This window comes from Dipteris shenzhenensis, chromosome 2 (assembly GCF_047967505.1).
Source record: "Dipteris shenzhenensis isolate YYH24624 ecotype China chromosome 2, Dip_SZ_1.0, whole genome shotgun sequence".
NCBI lineage: Eukaryota > Viridiplantae > Streptophyta > Polypodiopsida > Gleicheniales > Dipteridaceae > Dipteris > Dipteris shenzhenensis.
The window spans coordinates 3,620,426-3,638,417 of record NC_141597.1 but is presented as its reverse complement, the minus strand read 5'-3'; the positions used below and the strand labels follow the sequence as shown (position 1 = coordinate 3,638,417).

Here is a 17,992-nt window from a genome sequence, read left to right as displayed (position 1 = left end):
TTTTTGTCTCTCTTTTTCTCTCTTATCTCCTCTTTTTCCTTCTCTTTTCGTCTCTTTTCTCATCTCTTTCCTTCTCTCTTTTTCTCTCTTTCCCTCCTCTCTTTTCTTTCTTATCTCCTTTCTTTTTTCTCCTCTCTTTTCCTCTCTTTCCCTCCTCTCTTTTCCTCTCTTTTCCCATGTGAAGCTTCAATAGCCTGACATTGAGCAAGGAGATACAGACTTATGTCACTCTAATTTAAAGAATGTAGGAGTTCCGTAAATGCTTGCTCAATGTCAGGCTGTCACTCTATTTTTTCTTTTGCATCTCGTGACAAGGGCATGCTCAATGATAATCTTCTTCTTTTCTTTTCTTCACTTCATCATGTGGCCAGGAAGCTCTTTAGCCTCACCTGATCTTTGGGATGCCATCTTTCGGGAGTTATATAACCTTTTGGGGCACCCTCGCACTCCTACGGAGTTATACACATACATGAAGGGTGCTACAAACACCCCGCAAGAGTCGGTAGTACAGACTCCAAACCACCAGCTGAGATCACCCCAATAGAGTCGAGACAACCCAGCCGGCTCTATAGAACTGAGCCCCTTCCCCCTATGGTCAGGAGGTCCTTCTGCCTCACAAAGCCACCAACGTACTCCCGTGCCATCGAGAGTCACTTCTCGAGCTACGAGTGGCTAGCATACTCCTGTGCAGTCAAGAGTCGCTTCTCCAACTATATGAGTGGCCATCGTCCTAGCTCAACGTGACAGGGCAGTAGGCATAGTAGTAGGGAGAGCGGTGGGGGATGCATGGCAACCTACTTTGGGGGGGGTAGTGGTGGGGACGAGGATGATTTAGATGATGCAGATGTGCTAGAGTGTGATGGTACGATTTACTATGACATCACTCAAACAGGAGGCATCTTGATGGATGCACGGGGGAAGGACATCATGGCCTTCATGTGCTCTGTAATTGCTAACAACTACAAAGATTGCTTTATTCACTACTAGAAAGACCATCCAAAAAATTTGGGTGATGAGACCCTCGCTGTTGTTCGCTCGAGGTATCCCAATCCCCCCAATGTTTAGTTCATAAATAAATGGGCCAAGTCAAAGATTATTATGATACTTGGCAATAAAAGATTTTCGCTTTAAGAGGCAGGCACTAGCCGAGATTGCCAGGCTTGAGGGAGGTCAACCACCAAGGGGCCAGCCCCACACCGCTCACAAGCGTGAGGGCTACTGGAGTGCCCCCCCAAGTATTTGAAAGTAATTAAATAATGTCAATATTGTAAGTAAGGATTTGATTTTTCATACATTGATACATGTTGTTCCTCATTTACAGGACCTTGCGGCTGATCAAGAGGGAGAAGATGAGGAAGAAGGGAGTGAAGAAGGGGACAAAGAAGGGGGCAAAGAAGGGAGCGAGGATGCAAAGATCTTAGATTAGTCGTAGAAGTAGTGCTAGCTAATATTTTTTGTACTTGAAGCCATTGGCTTGGCTTCGTGCCTCTCTTGTATATACCCTCCTCTTATTTTTTGTACTTAAAGCCATAGGACGTGGCTTGGCTTCCTGCTATATATATGTACATACAAGCACTTTTTGAGTTATGAATTAATATACACTCCTTTTTTTTTTTTGCTTTCAATTTCCTTGTGCAACGTTCTATCAATTAATGCCTTGTGAACTAAACATTTTGGAGTTGTAATGTTTTATTCAAAATTGTAATTGTTGGCTATAGACGTGCTTGCAAAAATACGGTTGGCTGTAAGAATTAAATTGCACAATGTGAAAATGGGATTCTTGTAACTACATAGCATACACAACATACATAGCATTCTGTTCAACCACACAAAATTCTACTTTTATTAACAAAAAATATTCTATAGAGCGTCTATAAAAGCATTTATGAATGTGTCTCTCTATTTTTTTTTAATTTGTAGCAAGGCATCTATTTGTGCATCTATAGGCACATCTATGTACGCGTCTGTGTATTTTTTAAAATTTCTAATAGGGTGTCTACTTGCACATCTATAGGTGTGTCTATATGTGCATCTATCTATTATATAGACGTGCCTTTAGACATGGGTCTATAGATGCGCCAATAGACACAAAAATAGATGCATCTGTAAGTTTTTTTGAAATTATGGAAACGCGTCTGTGTGCACGTCTGTAGGTGCCTTTTCTTGTTGTGTCTCTCCCTCCCTCTTCCTCCCCAAAACTTCATCAAATGCAAATGAAAATTAACCTATTTGTGAGAAAAAAAGATACCCAAATTTAACATTCAGGTTTGGAAAAATGTCTGGTGTTGTGCCAAAATAATGTCACTGCAGCAATGACTTCCTCACTTTCTCTTTACAGCTAGATGATCTAAGTTATGCACCCCTTTCACATTGTTGAGGTACATGGTATAGCTTCTAAGGGAATGAGCTAGTTAGTACCCCAAATGACCGGATGTGCTGCCTCGAAACCACAACTCATGTCTTTGTTTTGGCAGCACTGCTTGAATGGATGCATCTATTGCCTCCAAGGCTAGCTACTTAGTAAGGATGCATTTTTTTGGGCATTGTCTCTCCCTCTGCATTCATTTCAAATATGGCTTCCATTATCGTTGGATATTGTATCATCAATTTCCATGACCTTCAACCTCCTTCTCGTACCTTGATCGAGTATATCAACTTTCTTAATTGTAGCCTCTGTCTAGTTCTCTTGGAACCCATGACAAATTGCATCGTACCTCCATCGTACCATGTGGTTCCGTATTTTAAATAAAGATAGTGAATAAATAAACAAGAAATGATCTATGTTATTAGACGAGCTAGCTTGTGAAGAGAGACAAGGACTTTCATGATACGAATCAAAAATTTGTGAATGTTCCAAGATCCAGAAAGATATCTGGAATGTTGCATATGTAGTGGGAATTACAGAGACATGATGTCCACCCTAGATGATTGTATATGAGTGTGGATACAATCGTTTATTATTGAGCACTCCTACTTGATAGTTCACAGATGAGCGGAGTGTGGCATATCATATGATGGAACTATGAAAAAGAGAACTGGGCAACGTATCCCACTGTGTCCATTTTGTTGGCATATTTTTGAAGGCAGATGTTATATCCAAAGCTAAGTGTATCTCCTTGATGTGCAAGTTATATAAGCCTTATCTTGCCATGCTGATTGGAGCTACTAGTCTCTATCGCTACTGCTAAGGGAGCCATAGGGGCAAATGCCCCTGAGGAGCATGGTAAAACAATTTGCAAAAGGAAGCAGGGAAGGGAAGAAGCAAAGGATTTTGGGAGAAGTCGGATTCTAGGAGAATTTGAATTTTGCGAGAATGTTTAGGTGACAAGGTGAGAGCAAGGTGATAGGGAAGGACCAAGTGGCGTGCACAAGAGAAGTAAATTTCGTGAAAATTTTAAATGAAATAGGAAGAGTCAAATTTTGGGAAAAACCGGTGGCCATGTTTTGCTGCATCCAGTTGTACAAGTCACCAACTCGTGCTTGTTAGAACATGAAGTCAAGTTGAGTGTTCTAGTGTGTACTAGGAACTAGTATTTGTGTGAGAGTGCCACGTGTCATATTGGGAATTATCCCATATACACTAGGTACTTTAGTTTGTGTGTGCACTCTATAAGAGTGTTGTACTTCCTTGTGTCAAATCAGAGAAGTCTACATCTACATCAAGCTTTCTATCATGTGAGTACATTTGGTTATCATTGAACTTGTATCTTCATTTTGTTCTTTCCATTTCGTTCCTGCACCTTCATGTGGTATCAGAGCCAGGTTCTCTCCTCCTTTCCCCTTCTCCTAGCTCAGCCTAGAGGATGAGCGCGGCCAGAAAAGGAAGTTGCCCTCTTCCTCTATGATGGAGCTCCCCTTCCCTTAACCCCTTCACATGGAGCTGGAACTTCCCTTCGATCTTCATCAACACGAGCTGCCCGCCATCTCCGTCTACTTCTGCCCACCATCTTCCTGAAATTGCCTGCCATCATCCTGCCATGTACTTCTCCTGATGCTGAGCCATTCTCCTCGCCAAAATCTACCTTGATTTCTCCTATTTGTGGTCACCATTGCTGTCCATATTCCTGCCCCAGATCTGTGCTATTCCTTGCTATAAATCTGCGCCACATTTTGCACCAATCTTGGTCGTCATATCCTGTTGAATGTGCCCGTCATTGTTCCTAAAACTGGCTGCTCCTATTTGCCCCTAGATCTGGCCGTCATCTTTTTGAAAATCTGCGCCCAGTTCTCGCCCAATAATCAACGCTAACCTCTGCTCCAAAATCAGTGCCATAATCTGCTCAAAATCTGTGCCAAGTTCTGTCCCATCCTTCAGCAACTGTCTAGCGGTTAGTTCATTCTTCATCGCCATCATTTGTTGCTGCAGTTCTGCCCCGTCATTTGTTTCCAATTCAGCACACCAACTGTTGCTGAATTCTGAGTAAAAGTGCACCCCATTCTCCTGCATCTTCCCATGAATACTCACGTTTCCATTGAAAAGTTCAATGGCCAAGGATTCCACACCTGGCAAATGAAGATCAAGTTCCACTTGATGAAGTACAATCTGTGGAATCTGGTCAAGGGAACTTCTTCATCAAACGAGAGGGAAAAGGAACCTCAACATCTCGAGCAAGCATTCGCAATCATTGCATTGGGTCTTGGAGACAATTATCTGCATCACATTGCCAATCTTGAAGATCCTGCTGAAGCTTGGGCTGTGCTTGACCACTTATTTGGTGCAAGTAGCAAGCATTCTAAGCTGTCACTCAAGATTGAGTTCTTTGAGTTAGAGCTGACATCTGAAGCACCTCTTGATGCTCACATCAACAAAATGAGAAGTCTCATGAACCAGTTGGCTTCGGTTGATTCACCGGTGACAGAAGATGATTCTATGGTAGTGCTTCTCAAAAGCATGCCAAAAGAATACGACAACCTGGTAACCACGCTGAAATATGGTCCTAATCCTTCATTTGAAGGAATCATAAGTGTATTGCAGGAAGAGGAAAGGAAGAAAGAGAAACAGAAGGATGAGGGAGAACTAGCTTTGGCAACCAAGTTCAAAAGGATGAATTTTAAAGCTTGTAGACATTGTGGCAAAAACAATCATGATGAGAAAGATTGTTTTCGCATCAAGCCATGTGGGATTTGTGGCAAGAATGGCCACTCTGAAAATAATTGTTTCTCAAAGAAAAATTCAGCAAATATGGTGGAGGAAATAAATGATGAAAGTGCTTTTAGTGTCGATGAACTTGATTTCTGTTTCTAGGGTTCCCTGCCTGGATCATGTTTCCAAAAAGGATTTTGTAAACCTGTTGCAACCGCTATGAGTATGCAAAGGTATCTTGTCTTATCTGTTTGACCTCTCAGAGGTATCTATTATGTTTTGTGTGTTTATCCTGGCATATCCCATATTATGTACCTACCCAAGGATGTCCAACTTGCATGAGAGACTAGAGCCGTGGATTTATCCTTGACCAGAGACCTGGCATGAGAGACCATGAGCCTATGATTTATCCTTGTAGTATGAGGCATTTCCTTGAGGGGGGATTTGTTGGGAATATCAAGGAACTGCATCTTTTATGAACTCATGCTATCACTCACCTTTCCTTCATGGGGGGTTGTTAGAACATGAAGTCAAGTTGAGTGTTCTAGTGTGTACTAGGAACTAGTATTTGTGTGAGAGTGCCACGTGTCATATTGGGAATTATCCCATATACACTAGGTACTTTAGTTTGTGTGTGCACTCTATAAGAGTGTTGTACTTCCTTGTGTCAAATCAGAGGAGTCTACATCTACATCAAGCTTTCTATCATGTGAGTACATTTGGTTATCATTGAACTTGTATCTTCATTTTGTTCTTTCCATTTCGTTCCTGCACCTTCAGTGCCTGCTAAAAGAGTGTAAAGAAGCCCAAAATGGCTTTAAAAAGGAAAAACAAAAATGGCTGGCCATCGAGTTTAATGTTGTGGATTAAGAAATGGAACCACCTTTGACATGCTTATGGGCCTCATTGCATAGTAGTGACTCTAAAAGGAAGCAATGCAAAATTATAAATAATGTGGGATTTATTCAAAGAGCATTGCAAATGTATGAATGTAGTTTTTTCTGGTGCATCCATTTATGGAGCTACAAATTTCACCAAATATAAAAGTTTTAAGACCACCATGCACTAGATCTCCATAAGTCTTGAGTACATTTTTTCAAAATTTTTGCCTTTTTGACCAAATCATTCAAAAGTTATTGAACTTGCCCCCAAAGGTATAAACACTAGAGCAGCACAGTATTGGAGATCCCTTAAATCATAGCAAACATTCTCAATTGGCTACCTCCTTTGGTTTGTGGGAAGCTCAAGTAGTGCACTTTCAAATAAACAATTACTTCCATATATGAGTAGAACAATTATCAATTATTTGTTTTTTTTTCAACTTTTTGGATATCAAGACTATACAATCCAAGTTGCATGCTTCATAGGCATTATAGCATTTTCAATCATTTAACACTATCATTTAAGATTCTAATCATGTAATTTTTTAATCTCAAATTCAGTTTAGACATCAAGTTTGTCAGATTTAATTGAGAAATGCATAAGTTACGAATCAAGCAAGTTAGCCATATGGAATACATTCCCTGAACTTCACAAAAAATGGCTACACCCAATCATGCATTGGCCTCAAATGAAAAACCAGAAACCAATCAATTAGTTATCCTTCCCCCATGAATAATTAACATGATTAACCTAAGTTAGAAGGTTCAAGGCTCCCTCATGAATGACCTCAATTAACCTAAATTAATATGCACCCCCCTTTAAAAATCATAATTAAGGCTCCCCACTTCAAGACGCTTCCCCTAACTCTCCCCTCTCGCCTTCTCCTTCCCTCTAATCTCATCACCTTCTCCCCCCTTCCTTTGCCTTGTTGCCATCTCCCTCCCTCTCTCCTCTCTGCCTCCCCCTCTCCCTCCATGTCCTAGCTGCTCCCCTCCCTCTCTCCTCTCTACCTCCCCCACTCCCTCCCTTCCTCTTCCTTGGTACCATCTCCCTCCGTCTCTCCTCTCTGCCTCCCCCTCTCCCTCCCTATCCTAGATGCTCCCCTCCCTTGCCCAGCCCAACTCCTCTCCCCGCTCAATCTCCTCTGCCCCTTCCCTCTCGTCCCTACTCCTTCCCTCCCTATGTTAGAGTGAGCTCAAATGCCCATCTCTATGTAAGTTACCCACCGGTATTCTAAGCGCCCAATGTTGTAAGGCCCCCACATGAGGAGAAGTTGTGATGGGCACCGAATATTGGGAGGGTCCATAGTTTAGACACTAGAAGGGGTCTTTGTTTGTAGACTAGATGGCTAGGAGATGGCCTATATGGATTTGACATTTAGTTGTGTGGGATAGAGCTTGATACTAGCCTTGAAGAGGGGGGTGGGGGGGTGATATCCCCCCAAGAAGCAAGGGGTGCTAGGGGGGTAGCAACCCCCACAATCAAGGATCTGGGTTTCAAAGGCCCTTGGTCCATTGCTACAACCTCTATATGATTTGTAGTTGGCTCAATTGTATAACTTCTAAAGGACCTATAGTTAGTCTCATCGACGAGCATGGTGCATTATATAATAGTCACCCCTCTTATCTTGACTTGTATCTGACCTTTAATCTCACAGCCCTTTGTTTAGCATTTGTTCAAATCACCATCGAAGCTCTAATAGTAGCCATCAGTTGTATCGGTCATTTTGGTACATTTAAATTTTTGTTATTAAAAAAAAAAGTGTTATCTATTATGTACTTGTTATCTTCTATTGCATACCATTTTCTTTCACCCTACTCTACTCCTCTCCCTCCCTCTCCGCTTGGCTCTCTCTCCCCCTTGCTTTGCCACCTAAGTTCCCCCCCTCCTCTCTTTGTCTCACCCCTCCCTCTTATGTTTCCTTCTCCTCCCTCATTTTTGTCCCAGCCCTCCCTTCTATGTCACCTCCCTCCATTCCCTTTAGCCCTCCTTTCCTTGTCTCTCTCCCTTCCCCCATGGTCTCGTCTTCTCTTGCTCATCGGGCCTCCTTCGTCACTTTCCCTCCCTACCATTTGCCTCTACCTACTTGCCCCTCTCCCTTCTCAACTTACCTTCTCCTCTTAATGGCCTCCCTCTCCACCCTCTCAGCTCGCCCCATATCCTATGTTAAGTTATGTTAGCTAGGATTAACTTAGCTTTTGTTGGGTTGGATTGGGTTGGGTTACATAAGTTTGGGTTAAATAGGTTAGGATGGTTTATGTTAGCTTTAGTATTAGGCTAGCATGTTAGGTTAAATCTTGTATGGGCTTGTGAATTTGGCGGTGCTTAGGTAATGTTATGTAGAATGCTTGATTAAGCACCTAATTAATGTGAGTTTAGAAGTTAGTAGATTGAATCGACTTTTTGCATGGAATTTTTTAACTTGAAAATAGGCTTTGGTGTCAAGCTCATGGGATTGTAGATTTTACAAGAACTTTACCCATGGTATACAAAGAACTATTGATACTTGTTTAGAAATTGTTCAAATGGCTGAAGGATAAGAAACTATTTTGTTGGCACTATATACTATTAAAGGGGCAAGCTATAGCAACAATCCAGTTTCCCTTGGAATTCAGGTTGATGGACACGTGGAAACCATGGAATTGGTTAGCAATGGAGAATTGTGAAAGCTTATGGACTTGAACCTGACACGTGACACCCATGCTCGAAAAGAGAACTTTTGAGTTTTCAACTTCCAAAGAAAGTGGGTGCGGGATGCCCTACTTCCAAGTTCTACAATGCACTTCCTAAACAATGGATGAGAAGAGGTGCATCCTAAATCAGTAAGTAGGGGGATGGATTTAGGGCACAAAAGACAAGCTTATGAACAAAACAGCACTTTTTGGGTCCATATTGGCATTGGAAGATGGCATGATGATGGAGTAGTAGTGGAAAGGGAAAATATGGCTATACGGAGAAGATGGCTATGTAGGAGTAGAGGTGATGCAGGACAAATCTACCACAAGTTTAACCAAGTTTGAATTCTTCACCACGAGTTTGGCAAGGAGTAATGGTGAGCAATTGTTGAAGTTTAATCAAGCTGCACTAGAATTGGTGAGAGGCTTCTTCTAAGGCAATCTAACATGATCCCCTCTAGTGTCTTTCCCATATGCCTCTCTGGAATCTTGATTTTGCCTTGCCTACATTCAACTCCGCATACATCATGTCTTTGAACTCCCGTCTGGGCCTGGCTACTCCTTTTTGTGCTAGAATTTCATTAAATTCTACTTCAGGCACACCCACCTCATCAAGATGTCTCCCCCTTCTATTGGTTTCCAAATCCACCCAGGCTTGAAACAGACTCTTCCCCTTCCCTTTGTGGGTGGATTCTTCTAGTTGTGTATTGTTGTGGGTAGTTTTCTTGCCATGCATGGATTGATCCTTGTATCAGATTGGAGGATGAATGCATTACCACAAACGTTGGGAATTGTGATTATCTTTCGAATACAAGGTGGATTAGAGAAAGTTTGCCAAGTTTTTCATAGCCAAGGAGTACTTTAAACTCGGCATACTTTTGACCAACATTAAATCCTTCTTATCAACTATTTCGAATACAAGGCGGATTAGAGAAAGTTTGCCAAGTTTTTCATAGCCAAGGAGTACTTTAAACTCAGCATACTTCTGACCAACATCAAATCCTTCTTATTAACTATTGTGGCTTATTGTGGCATGAATATTGTCTTTGCAAGATGGTAGATCTAGATCAAAGGTGGGAGGAGATCATGAAGCAAGGCAACCTGCAAAATGCAGAGTAATCTTACTCATTCATGAGCAGAACCAATTTATTTGGGTGTGCTTTAAAGGCCAATTAAGATGTAGGTGCATGCACATGAAGAACTTCTGTAACTCAAAATGTGTATACAATGTTGTATTTTAGTTTTTGTGGGTTTGCTCTTAACTCTTATACACACGTGCTGAAAACTTTTGTAGTGCTCTATTTGAAGCATTGCTCAAGCAAAGTGTTTATGTTGGCAATTTTAAGCTATGATATTTTGGTTTATTTCTTCTTGCATCACAGTTGGCTATTAAAAGCCCTATGGTTTTCTTGAGTTTTTGACCTCCAGGATTATCTTATGTTTGAGTATAGCCATAGACATGGTTTCTCCTTGTGCTTGTGCTTACTCTAAAAGATGCATTGGAAAGTTCATGCAGCTTCAAATCCTTTAACCCGAATCGCCTTAATTCTCAAATAATTACTTTTGTAGACACTATATTATCATCTTCAAATATTGCCCATCTATGATTGGTTGAATCAAAACCTCATAGATTTTGTTAAGAGGCACATCTAGTTCTTCGAGGCTTAGCTTCATTGGATTGTGCAGTCATGAATTTATCTATAGTGTGAGCTTCTACAATCACAAAAGGCAATAAGCAAATGCCATTCAACGTGTTCATGCCTAGTAAACCAAATGAATTCAACATGCATATGCTTGCCAAGAACTCGATACTTTAGAAAATCTTGTGAATTGAGAATGATTATAAATGAATCCATTATTCGCTCTGTTTCATGTTGGTTGTAGATGATTGAAAGCTAAAATTATATTAAAAAGCATCATGCCCATGCCTGGGGTGTAGATATATCCCTTTTGGAAGTTGTATCAGTGGTCGTTCTAAGTAGTAAAATTCAATTCCATTTTTGTATTGAAAGGGGGATAGGGAGAAAACATATTAAGGAGATTTTCCTTGTAGTCTTTGCAAATATAATCAAATTATCAATTTTCTTGGTGGCAATATTATTGAGCTAGATTTAAGGATATCCAACAGGACTTATTTTTTGACATACATGAATAATGGAAAGCTTTTAGGAATCTGTCTTTCTTCAATCATTGTTCCACTTGGAGTCCATTTGTGTGTCCCTAGGGATATGAAGAGGACAAGGGGCAATACGTCAACGTAGAAACCTAGGCAAGAAAGGGGCAAAGGACCCTCAATTTTGGGGTCTATACGTGGGGCTATGGGGCTCTTGCATAGGGAGATAGGAAGTTAGGGTTAGGGCAAGGCAAGACAACCCAAGTTAGGTTTGGTTAGCATCTATTGCAACACATGGTAGAGTAAATATGGGCTCCAATCACAGCCCTATCTAGGTTGGTAGAACCTTTTGTGGAGTCACACCTTTCCTCACGTATAGAAGGGCTTGAGCACTCCTCAAATTATCCCATTGAAGCCTTTAGAGCATGCAATGCATGAGTGAGTAGTAGCCCTTATCGAGAATATATATGTTTGGCTTTCTTATACCTGGGTTCTTAATGTGAAATGAAGAAATGATGTGTAAGAGCAGCTTGTGGCCCAACAGTACAGGGGCATTTTGTAGGTTCATACGGTTGGGATTGATCCCCCCATTTTTTATCTCTCGGCATTTTATTTCTTTATTTTCTTTTAAGAGAAGCTTGTGTGCTTAGCAAATGGTAACATGTCCATAACTTTGTCTAATCATTTAGAGCTGATTACCCCCTTTTTTTGGCTCTTGGTATTTTACTTTTGTATTTTCTTTTAGGAGCAGCTTGTGCGGTTAGCATATGGTCTCAAATCATGTAGAGCTTAGAGCTAATTATTAGGATGGACCAGCTTCATAATTACAATAATCAAGCATTAATTGCTATTGCAAACATATATTCTTTAAGCTACTTTGTCTTACATTTGCTCAACTTCAAGGGGAGTGCGTGAACCATGGCATGAACTAGCCGTGTAGGTTGGAGGAAGGAAGGCTGATAAAAGTTGCAAGGGGTGTACATAAAACATAAGGCTATACGGCGAAGGGATAAAGGTGGGGAGGTAAGCGGGGTGAGGCAAGGGCAACGAGAGGGGAAGCCTTAACGAGAGTGAGTCCAAATCTCTCTCTCATATCCAAGGGCTCATTCTTGGGAATGAGCTCCCACTGGAATCCTTGCAGGAGGCTCCCCACAGCCATCTGCACGTTCACCAGCCCCAAGCTCCACCCAGGGCACCCCCTCCTCCCCGCCCCGAACGGCAATAGCTCAAAATGTTGCCCCGCCACCTCCACCTTGTTGCTGCTCCCCCCCTCCATGAACCTCTCCGCCCAGAACTCCAATGGCCTCTCCCACGCTCTCTCATCCCTTCCCACTGCCCATACGTTCACTATCGCCATCGTCTTCTCCGCTATCTCGAACCCTGCCACCCTGCACGCTTTCGTCGATTGGTGCGGTATCAGCAGCGGTGCCGCTGGATGTAGCCTCATCGTCTCCTTCACCACCGCCTGCAAGAACGGAAGCTGCGCAATGTCGGATTCCTCCATACGCCGCTCCTGTCCCACGACTGCATCCATCTCTGCTTGCAGCTTCCTCATGATGTCCGGGTTTCTCATCACTTCCGCCAAGGCCCATTCGGCTGTGACGGCCGACGTGTCCGTCCCGGCGCTGAACATATCCTGCATCCATATCCCCACGCAGCAGCGTTATTCGTTTCATCAGGTCTGCAAGGCTAACCACAAAGTCATGAAAAGCGATGAATCACACAGTAGGCAATAATTAGAGTACCAGCAGAATGGCTTTGATCGAGTCGTCGGTGATCTTGAATCTTGCCTCGGTCATTTCGACGTCGGCCAACAGAACCTCCAACAAGTCCTTCGAGGCGCCGATCTTCCCTTGTTTCCCAGCCGCACGCCGATTATCGATAAGTCCTTGCAACATCGCATCGAGCTTTTTCGAAACATTCTTCATCCGACGTACGTAACCTTGCAAGTCCATGCATTGCAAAAAGGGCAGAAAGTCCCCGATGACGAATTGGCCATTCAGATAGAATAGCTCATTCAATAGCTCGATCATGTTGATCGCAGAATCGCCAGAGAAGTCCGAATAAGACTTTCCCAACACCATTTTTAAGATCACGTTATTGGCATGGGACGAGAGTTTGGACCTGACCTGGATCTTTCGTCCTGAAACGCTGTCTTCCCAAACAGACCGCACTAGGCGAGCCACTTCTTGAACTCTCACCGGCTTGAATCCCTCCATCCTCTTGGCACTCAAGAGGTCCATCACACAAATTTTCCGCATTCGGCGCCAATAACTTCCGTAAGGAGCGCAGGCGACGTCCGAGCGGTTATACATTGTGTACATTCCTGCTGCGGTACGAAGGCGAGAAGCAAATGCAAGGTCGTTGCTCTGTACTATTTCTCTCGCCATGGAGGGCGATGATACTATGAGAGCAGGGACAGAACCCAATCGAAAATGCATCAAGGGCCCGTAAGTTCGAGACATTCGGTAGAGAGACTGGTGGGGAAGCTCGCCGAGCAGGTGTAGATGACCCACGATAGGCAGGGATCGAGGAGCTGGAGGAAGAACGGCGGAATATTTGAGCAATACTTTCCTGAGGAACAGGACGGATACAAGGAGGCAAACCAGGAAGCTGGGCAGGGAGAGTAGGGATACTGCGATGGTGTTCATGGTAGACGACTCCATGCTTCTCGGTCTGTTGCTGTAATTGATCGACAACTTGTGATTGAGTGGCTTATAGTTGTGGTGCTAGGGATGAAAGATGAGATCACGAACACAACCTTACAAGAAAGTTTTGTCGAGCACCAAGATGAGCCCGTTCACAAAAGTCGGACAGCCGTCGTTACAGTTAATTTGACATCAACGCATCGAATCCCGGAAGTCATAGACAGGCAACTAATTTGCCTTGCTGCGCCGGCTACCTGTGTTTTCCCATCTACCTGGATCACTTTTCTGCCGCATGCCGATGTACAGGCCGGACGCCTCCTTCTTAGGCCCGGCTACACTCAGCTTTTCCATGTCAATTGCCTGCTTGTGAAAGCATAAAGGAGTGGAAGGAGACACATGCATTGCAACTCGATTTTAAAATTTGCAAGAAAACAAAGAGCACCACTCAGACTAAACTCGGGTTTTAGGACTGAAGAGACTCCACGTGCTGAGGGTAGGTGTGTTGAAGTAGGCTCGGAGGGGGCTGCGGTGTGTGTTTTGTGTGTGTGTGTGTGTTTTTACTACATCAATGGCAGCAGCTTTTGGCTTTTGCGTTGGTCGGGCCGACCTCCTGACCCAGGGTACACCCTTTGTATCCAAAATCTTCAATGGAATCACGTCTTCACTCCTCCCTTGGCCCTTCTTCAGCCTTGAAAGGCATATTTTTGGGTTTTTTCAATGTGGTTGTTGTGACGGTTGATCGTTATCCTTTCGTCAAGCCAAGAAACAATTCTGTTTGGGCACGCATCATAGGCCTATTTGGCGCATCCTTACTACTATGTTGCAGATTTTTCAGCCTATTCATCCTCTCTTTTGTTATCGCTTATGCCAAAGACCTAGACTCCTAACTAGATACTAAAGTGGCCATCACAATTTCAATACAAGGGGTGTTTTAATCCACTACATTCAAGTAAAACTTTTGGACCATCAAGGGGGTTAGTGGTGGTTACCGTTGAGCATGCTCGAATTAATATACTCTGATATTGTAAACTATTTAAATTAATTTGGAGGTATATATCAAAATTAAAGTGTGAATATTATAAGTAAAGAACAATTAATTAAAAATAGAAAATTAGAGCTTGATCCAAAAAAGACTTAAAGCTTAAAAACAAAAAAGAAAACTGAGAGAGCAAAACAAGACATAACTAATAGTACTAACTCCTTAACACACACACACACACACACACAGAAAGACTAGAGAGAGAGAGAGAGACAGAGAGAGACAAAGAGAGAGAGTGCTTGAGAGCTTGCAATAGTGGAAGAGACAGGTAGGCCAAGAGAGACAAGAGTGAGCTTGCAAGCCAGAAGACACAAGACAAAGTAAGGAGACACAATTGCGGGAGAGCACAGTAGCCAAAGATCATGGCCAAGGGAGAAAAGGCAGTTACAAGGTCATTATGAGACAGGCCGGGATTACGTTAACGTAATATCGTAAATGTGAACATGTTATTAACATTGCGTACTTACGTTGTAACGTTAATAACATGTGTATTATTATAACCGATCAAAGATTAACCAGTAAACCGGCTATTTAATTATCCCACCAGGATATTCAAGTATCCGTCGAGCAATTTTATTGCCGGCGGGCTATTGCAATAGCCCGACGGGCTCTGCTAGGAGATGACTAAATCTCGGTGAGCTTTCTTAATACATAATATAAACGTCCCCAGATTTGGAGAAGCGTGTAGAGATAGCTCCTTGGGCAGCACACCCTTCCTAAGGCTTGGTTGTTCATTGTTCTTAGAACTAAGCTCTAAAATGATTTGTTGATTGGGCCATTTGTCCTGGGTTGTGTTGGTCCTTGATACAGACATTTCTTTAGAGTGTTGATGAGACCTAGCTTGTTACGCAGATTGGGCTATTTGTCCTTTGTTGGGCAAGGGTAATCCATGATATGTATCATTGCAAGGGCCTTCGACACTCAGTTTGTTAATTGCAGAGTTTGTGTTTAGGTATTTGGAACACCTATTTCATTAATTTTGGACTCTTGCACTGTCCAAATTCATTTTGTGAGATAATTTTGGATAAAACATTTCAAAAAAAGAGGCTCTTATAAAACAAAACATTGAGTCAATAAGGAAGATTTTAAAAAATCAAATTAGAAAAAATGACGTGAGATGTTATTAAAACTAGAGTACATTAAAAATAGAGTACATCACATTTTTAAAAGAGACAAAAAGTAAGATTTTTAAAAATCAAATTAGAAAAAATGGCGTGACATGTTATGAAAACTAGAGTACATTGCAAAAAGAGCACATCACATTTGTAAAGAAGTAGATCATATTACTCAAAGCCATATGGTGTCAAAAAACACCTTAATACAGTCTCTGTTAACATCATCTTAAAATCACATTTGTACAAGAAGTAGATCATATTACTCAAAGCCATATGGTGTCAAAAAACACCTTAATACAGTCTCTCTTATCTTCTTAATCACCCTAAGTCTAGAAGATCTCATCATTGGTCTCTCTTATCTTCTCAACAACCCAATCTTTCACTGCCTCTACAGCTGTATCCTCAACATAATTACATGCGAAGAAGAAATTTAAGCAATCACAAATTGTTTCTTTATAATTTCTCTGAGAGGCTCTTATTATTCTCTCAGCATCCGCAGGTTACTTAAGAAGTCTAATAGATCTTGTCGTGCTTTTATCATACGTCTTAAAAGTCTTTCACTCTCTGCTATCTTGAGAGTCTCCTCCCTCTCTGCGTGCCTTTGTGCAGCAAATTCCTCTCTCTCCATGTGAGTCAAAGGAGAACCTTGTCAAATTCTGGCCTCTCTCTGTGCTCCTTGGTCAGCAATCCATTCTTTGAGATTGTTAATTCCGAACTCCATGTCTTCGACAATGCCAAGGACATCCATGGGTGGGGAGATGATAAAGAAAGGGAGATAGACTACGATGCAAGAAAGAAGAGAGTGTCTGCGAAAGGACTACGATGGAAGAATACAAGTTAATGAGAAGCACTAGGATGGATGAAAGAAGAGAGTGTTTGTGGAAGAACTAGGATAGAAGAATACTTGGTTATCAGGATGGATGAAAGAAGAGAGTGTTTGTGGAAGGACTAGGATAGAAGAATACAAGTTACTCAGAAGGACTAGGATGTAAGAAATAAGAGAGTGTTTGTGGAAGGACTAGGATGGAAGAATACAAGTGCACTAAGGCACGATGTGTTCACTATGATAAGGATAAGGGTTGGAATAAAGTGAGAGGCACGATGTGTTCATTATGATGAGGATAAGGGTTGGAATAAAGCGAGTGGAGATTGAATGCTCTACTTTAAGTGAGTGGAGATGATAAGGATAAGGGTTGGAATAAAGTGAGAGAAGCATTGCGAATGCTCTACTTTAAGTGAGTGGAGACTATCCAACTGAATAAAATTCTCATCACAAAAGGATTTATTTCCAAATAATCACATCATCACACATTCATATCATAAAATTGTGTGCATGAAGAAATATATTACAAATATTACATCATCACATATTCATATCAAAATTCTCATCACACAAGGATTTATTTCCAAATAATCACATCATCACACATTCATATCATAAAATTGTGTGCATGAAGAAATATATTACAAAAATTACATCATCACATATTCATATCAAAATTCTCATCACACAAGGATTTATTTCCAAATAATCACATCATCACACATTCATATCATAAAATTGTGTGCATGAAGAAATATATTACAAATATTACATCATCACATATTCATATCAAAATTCTCATCACACAAGGATTTATTTCCAAATAATCACATCATCACACATTCATATCATAAAATTATGTGCATGAAGAAATATATTACAAATATTACATCATCACATATTCATATCAAAATTCTCATCACACAAGGATTTATTTCCAAATAATCACATCATCACACATTCATATCATAAAATTGTGTGCATGAAATAATTATATAAATATCATCAGTAAATGCCACTTAAGTAATAAGTCACAAATTGGTGTATAATCAACAAAAACTACAAACACAACATCATACATGCATCACAACTCTTGTGATGCTTCTAGTGGAGACTGTCGCAACTCTTCTGATGCTTCCAATGGAGGCTGTGGTGCTGTAGATATACACTCAGTCTCTACTTCTTCTGTAGTATGTAGTGCTTTCGGAGTAGACTCCGTATACTCTTCCTTAAATGCAAGCAGAGGCGGTGGCAACTCTTCTGATGCTTCCAGTGGAGGCTGTGGTGCTGTAGGTGTACACTGGGTCTCTACTTCTTCTGTAGTGTGCAGTGCTTTCATAGTAGACTCAGTCTCCTCTTCCTTAAAGGGAAGCTCTAATATTGCTTCAATTGCACATTGTATTCTAATGGTAGCAATTAGGTCTCGAATGATTTCAGCCCTAAACAATTGTATATCCTCCTCTGAATATTTGAGCTCCAAAGAGTCTTCCGATGAGATCTGTGGCTTAAGTGAGAAAATTTCTTTGAAAATCAACATGCAGTTGTAGGCAACTCTCCACCCACAACTATGCCCATCTTCCTGCTCTACTACTTAACGCTTTTGGAAGTCTACCG

At 41.5% G+C, this 17,992-nt stretch overlaps 1 protein-coding gene across 1 annotated transcript; it reads right to left on the bottom strand.

Annotated features, from left to right (window-relative positions):
* Positions 1 to 4,186: 4,186 nt before the first annotated feature.
* Positions 4,187 to 13,471, bottom strand: LOC147904246 (3,9-dihydroxypterocarpan 6A-monooxygenase-like). Its single transcript, XM_087385107.1, has 3 exons — positions 12,499 to 13,471; positions 11,754 to 12,389; positions 4,187 to 4,552 (listed from the first exon to the last, which is right to left on the bottom strand). The coding sequence occupies exons 1-3, from the start codon at positions 13,417 to 13,419 to the stop codon at positions 4,187 to 4,189; spliced, it is 1,923 nt and encodes a 640-aa protein (XP_087241233.1). The 5' UTR covers positions 13,420 to 13,471.
* Between the last annotated feature and the right edge of the window lie 4,521 nt (positions 13,472 to 17,992).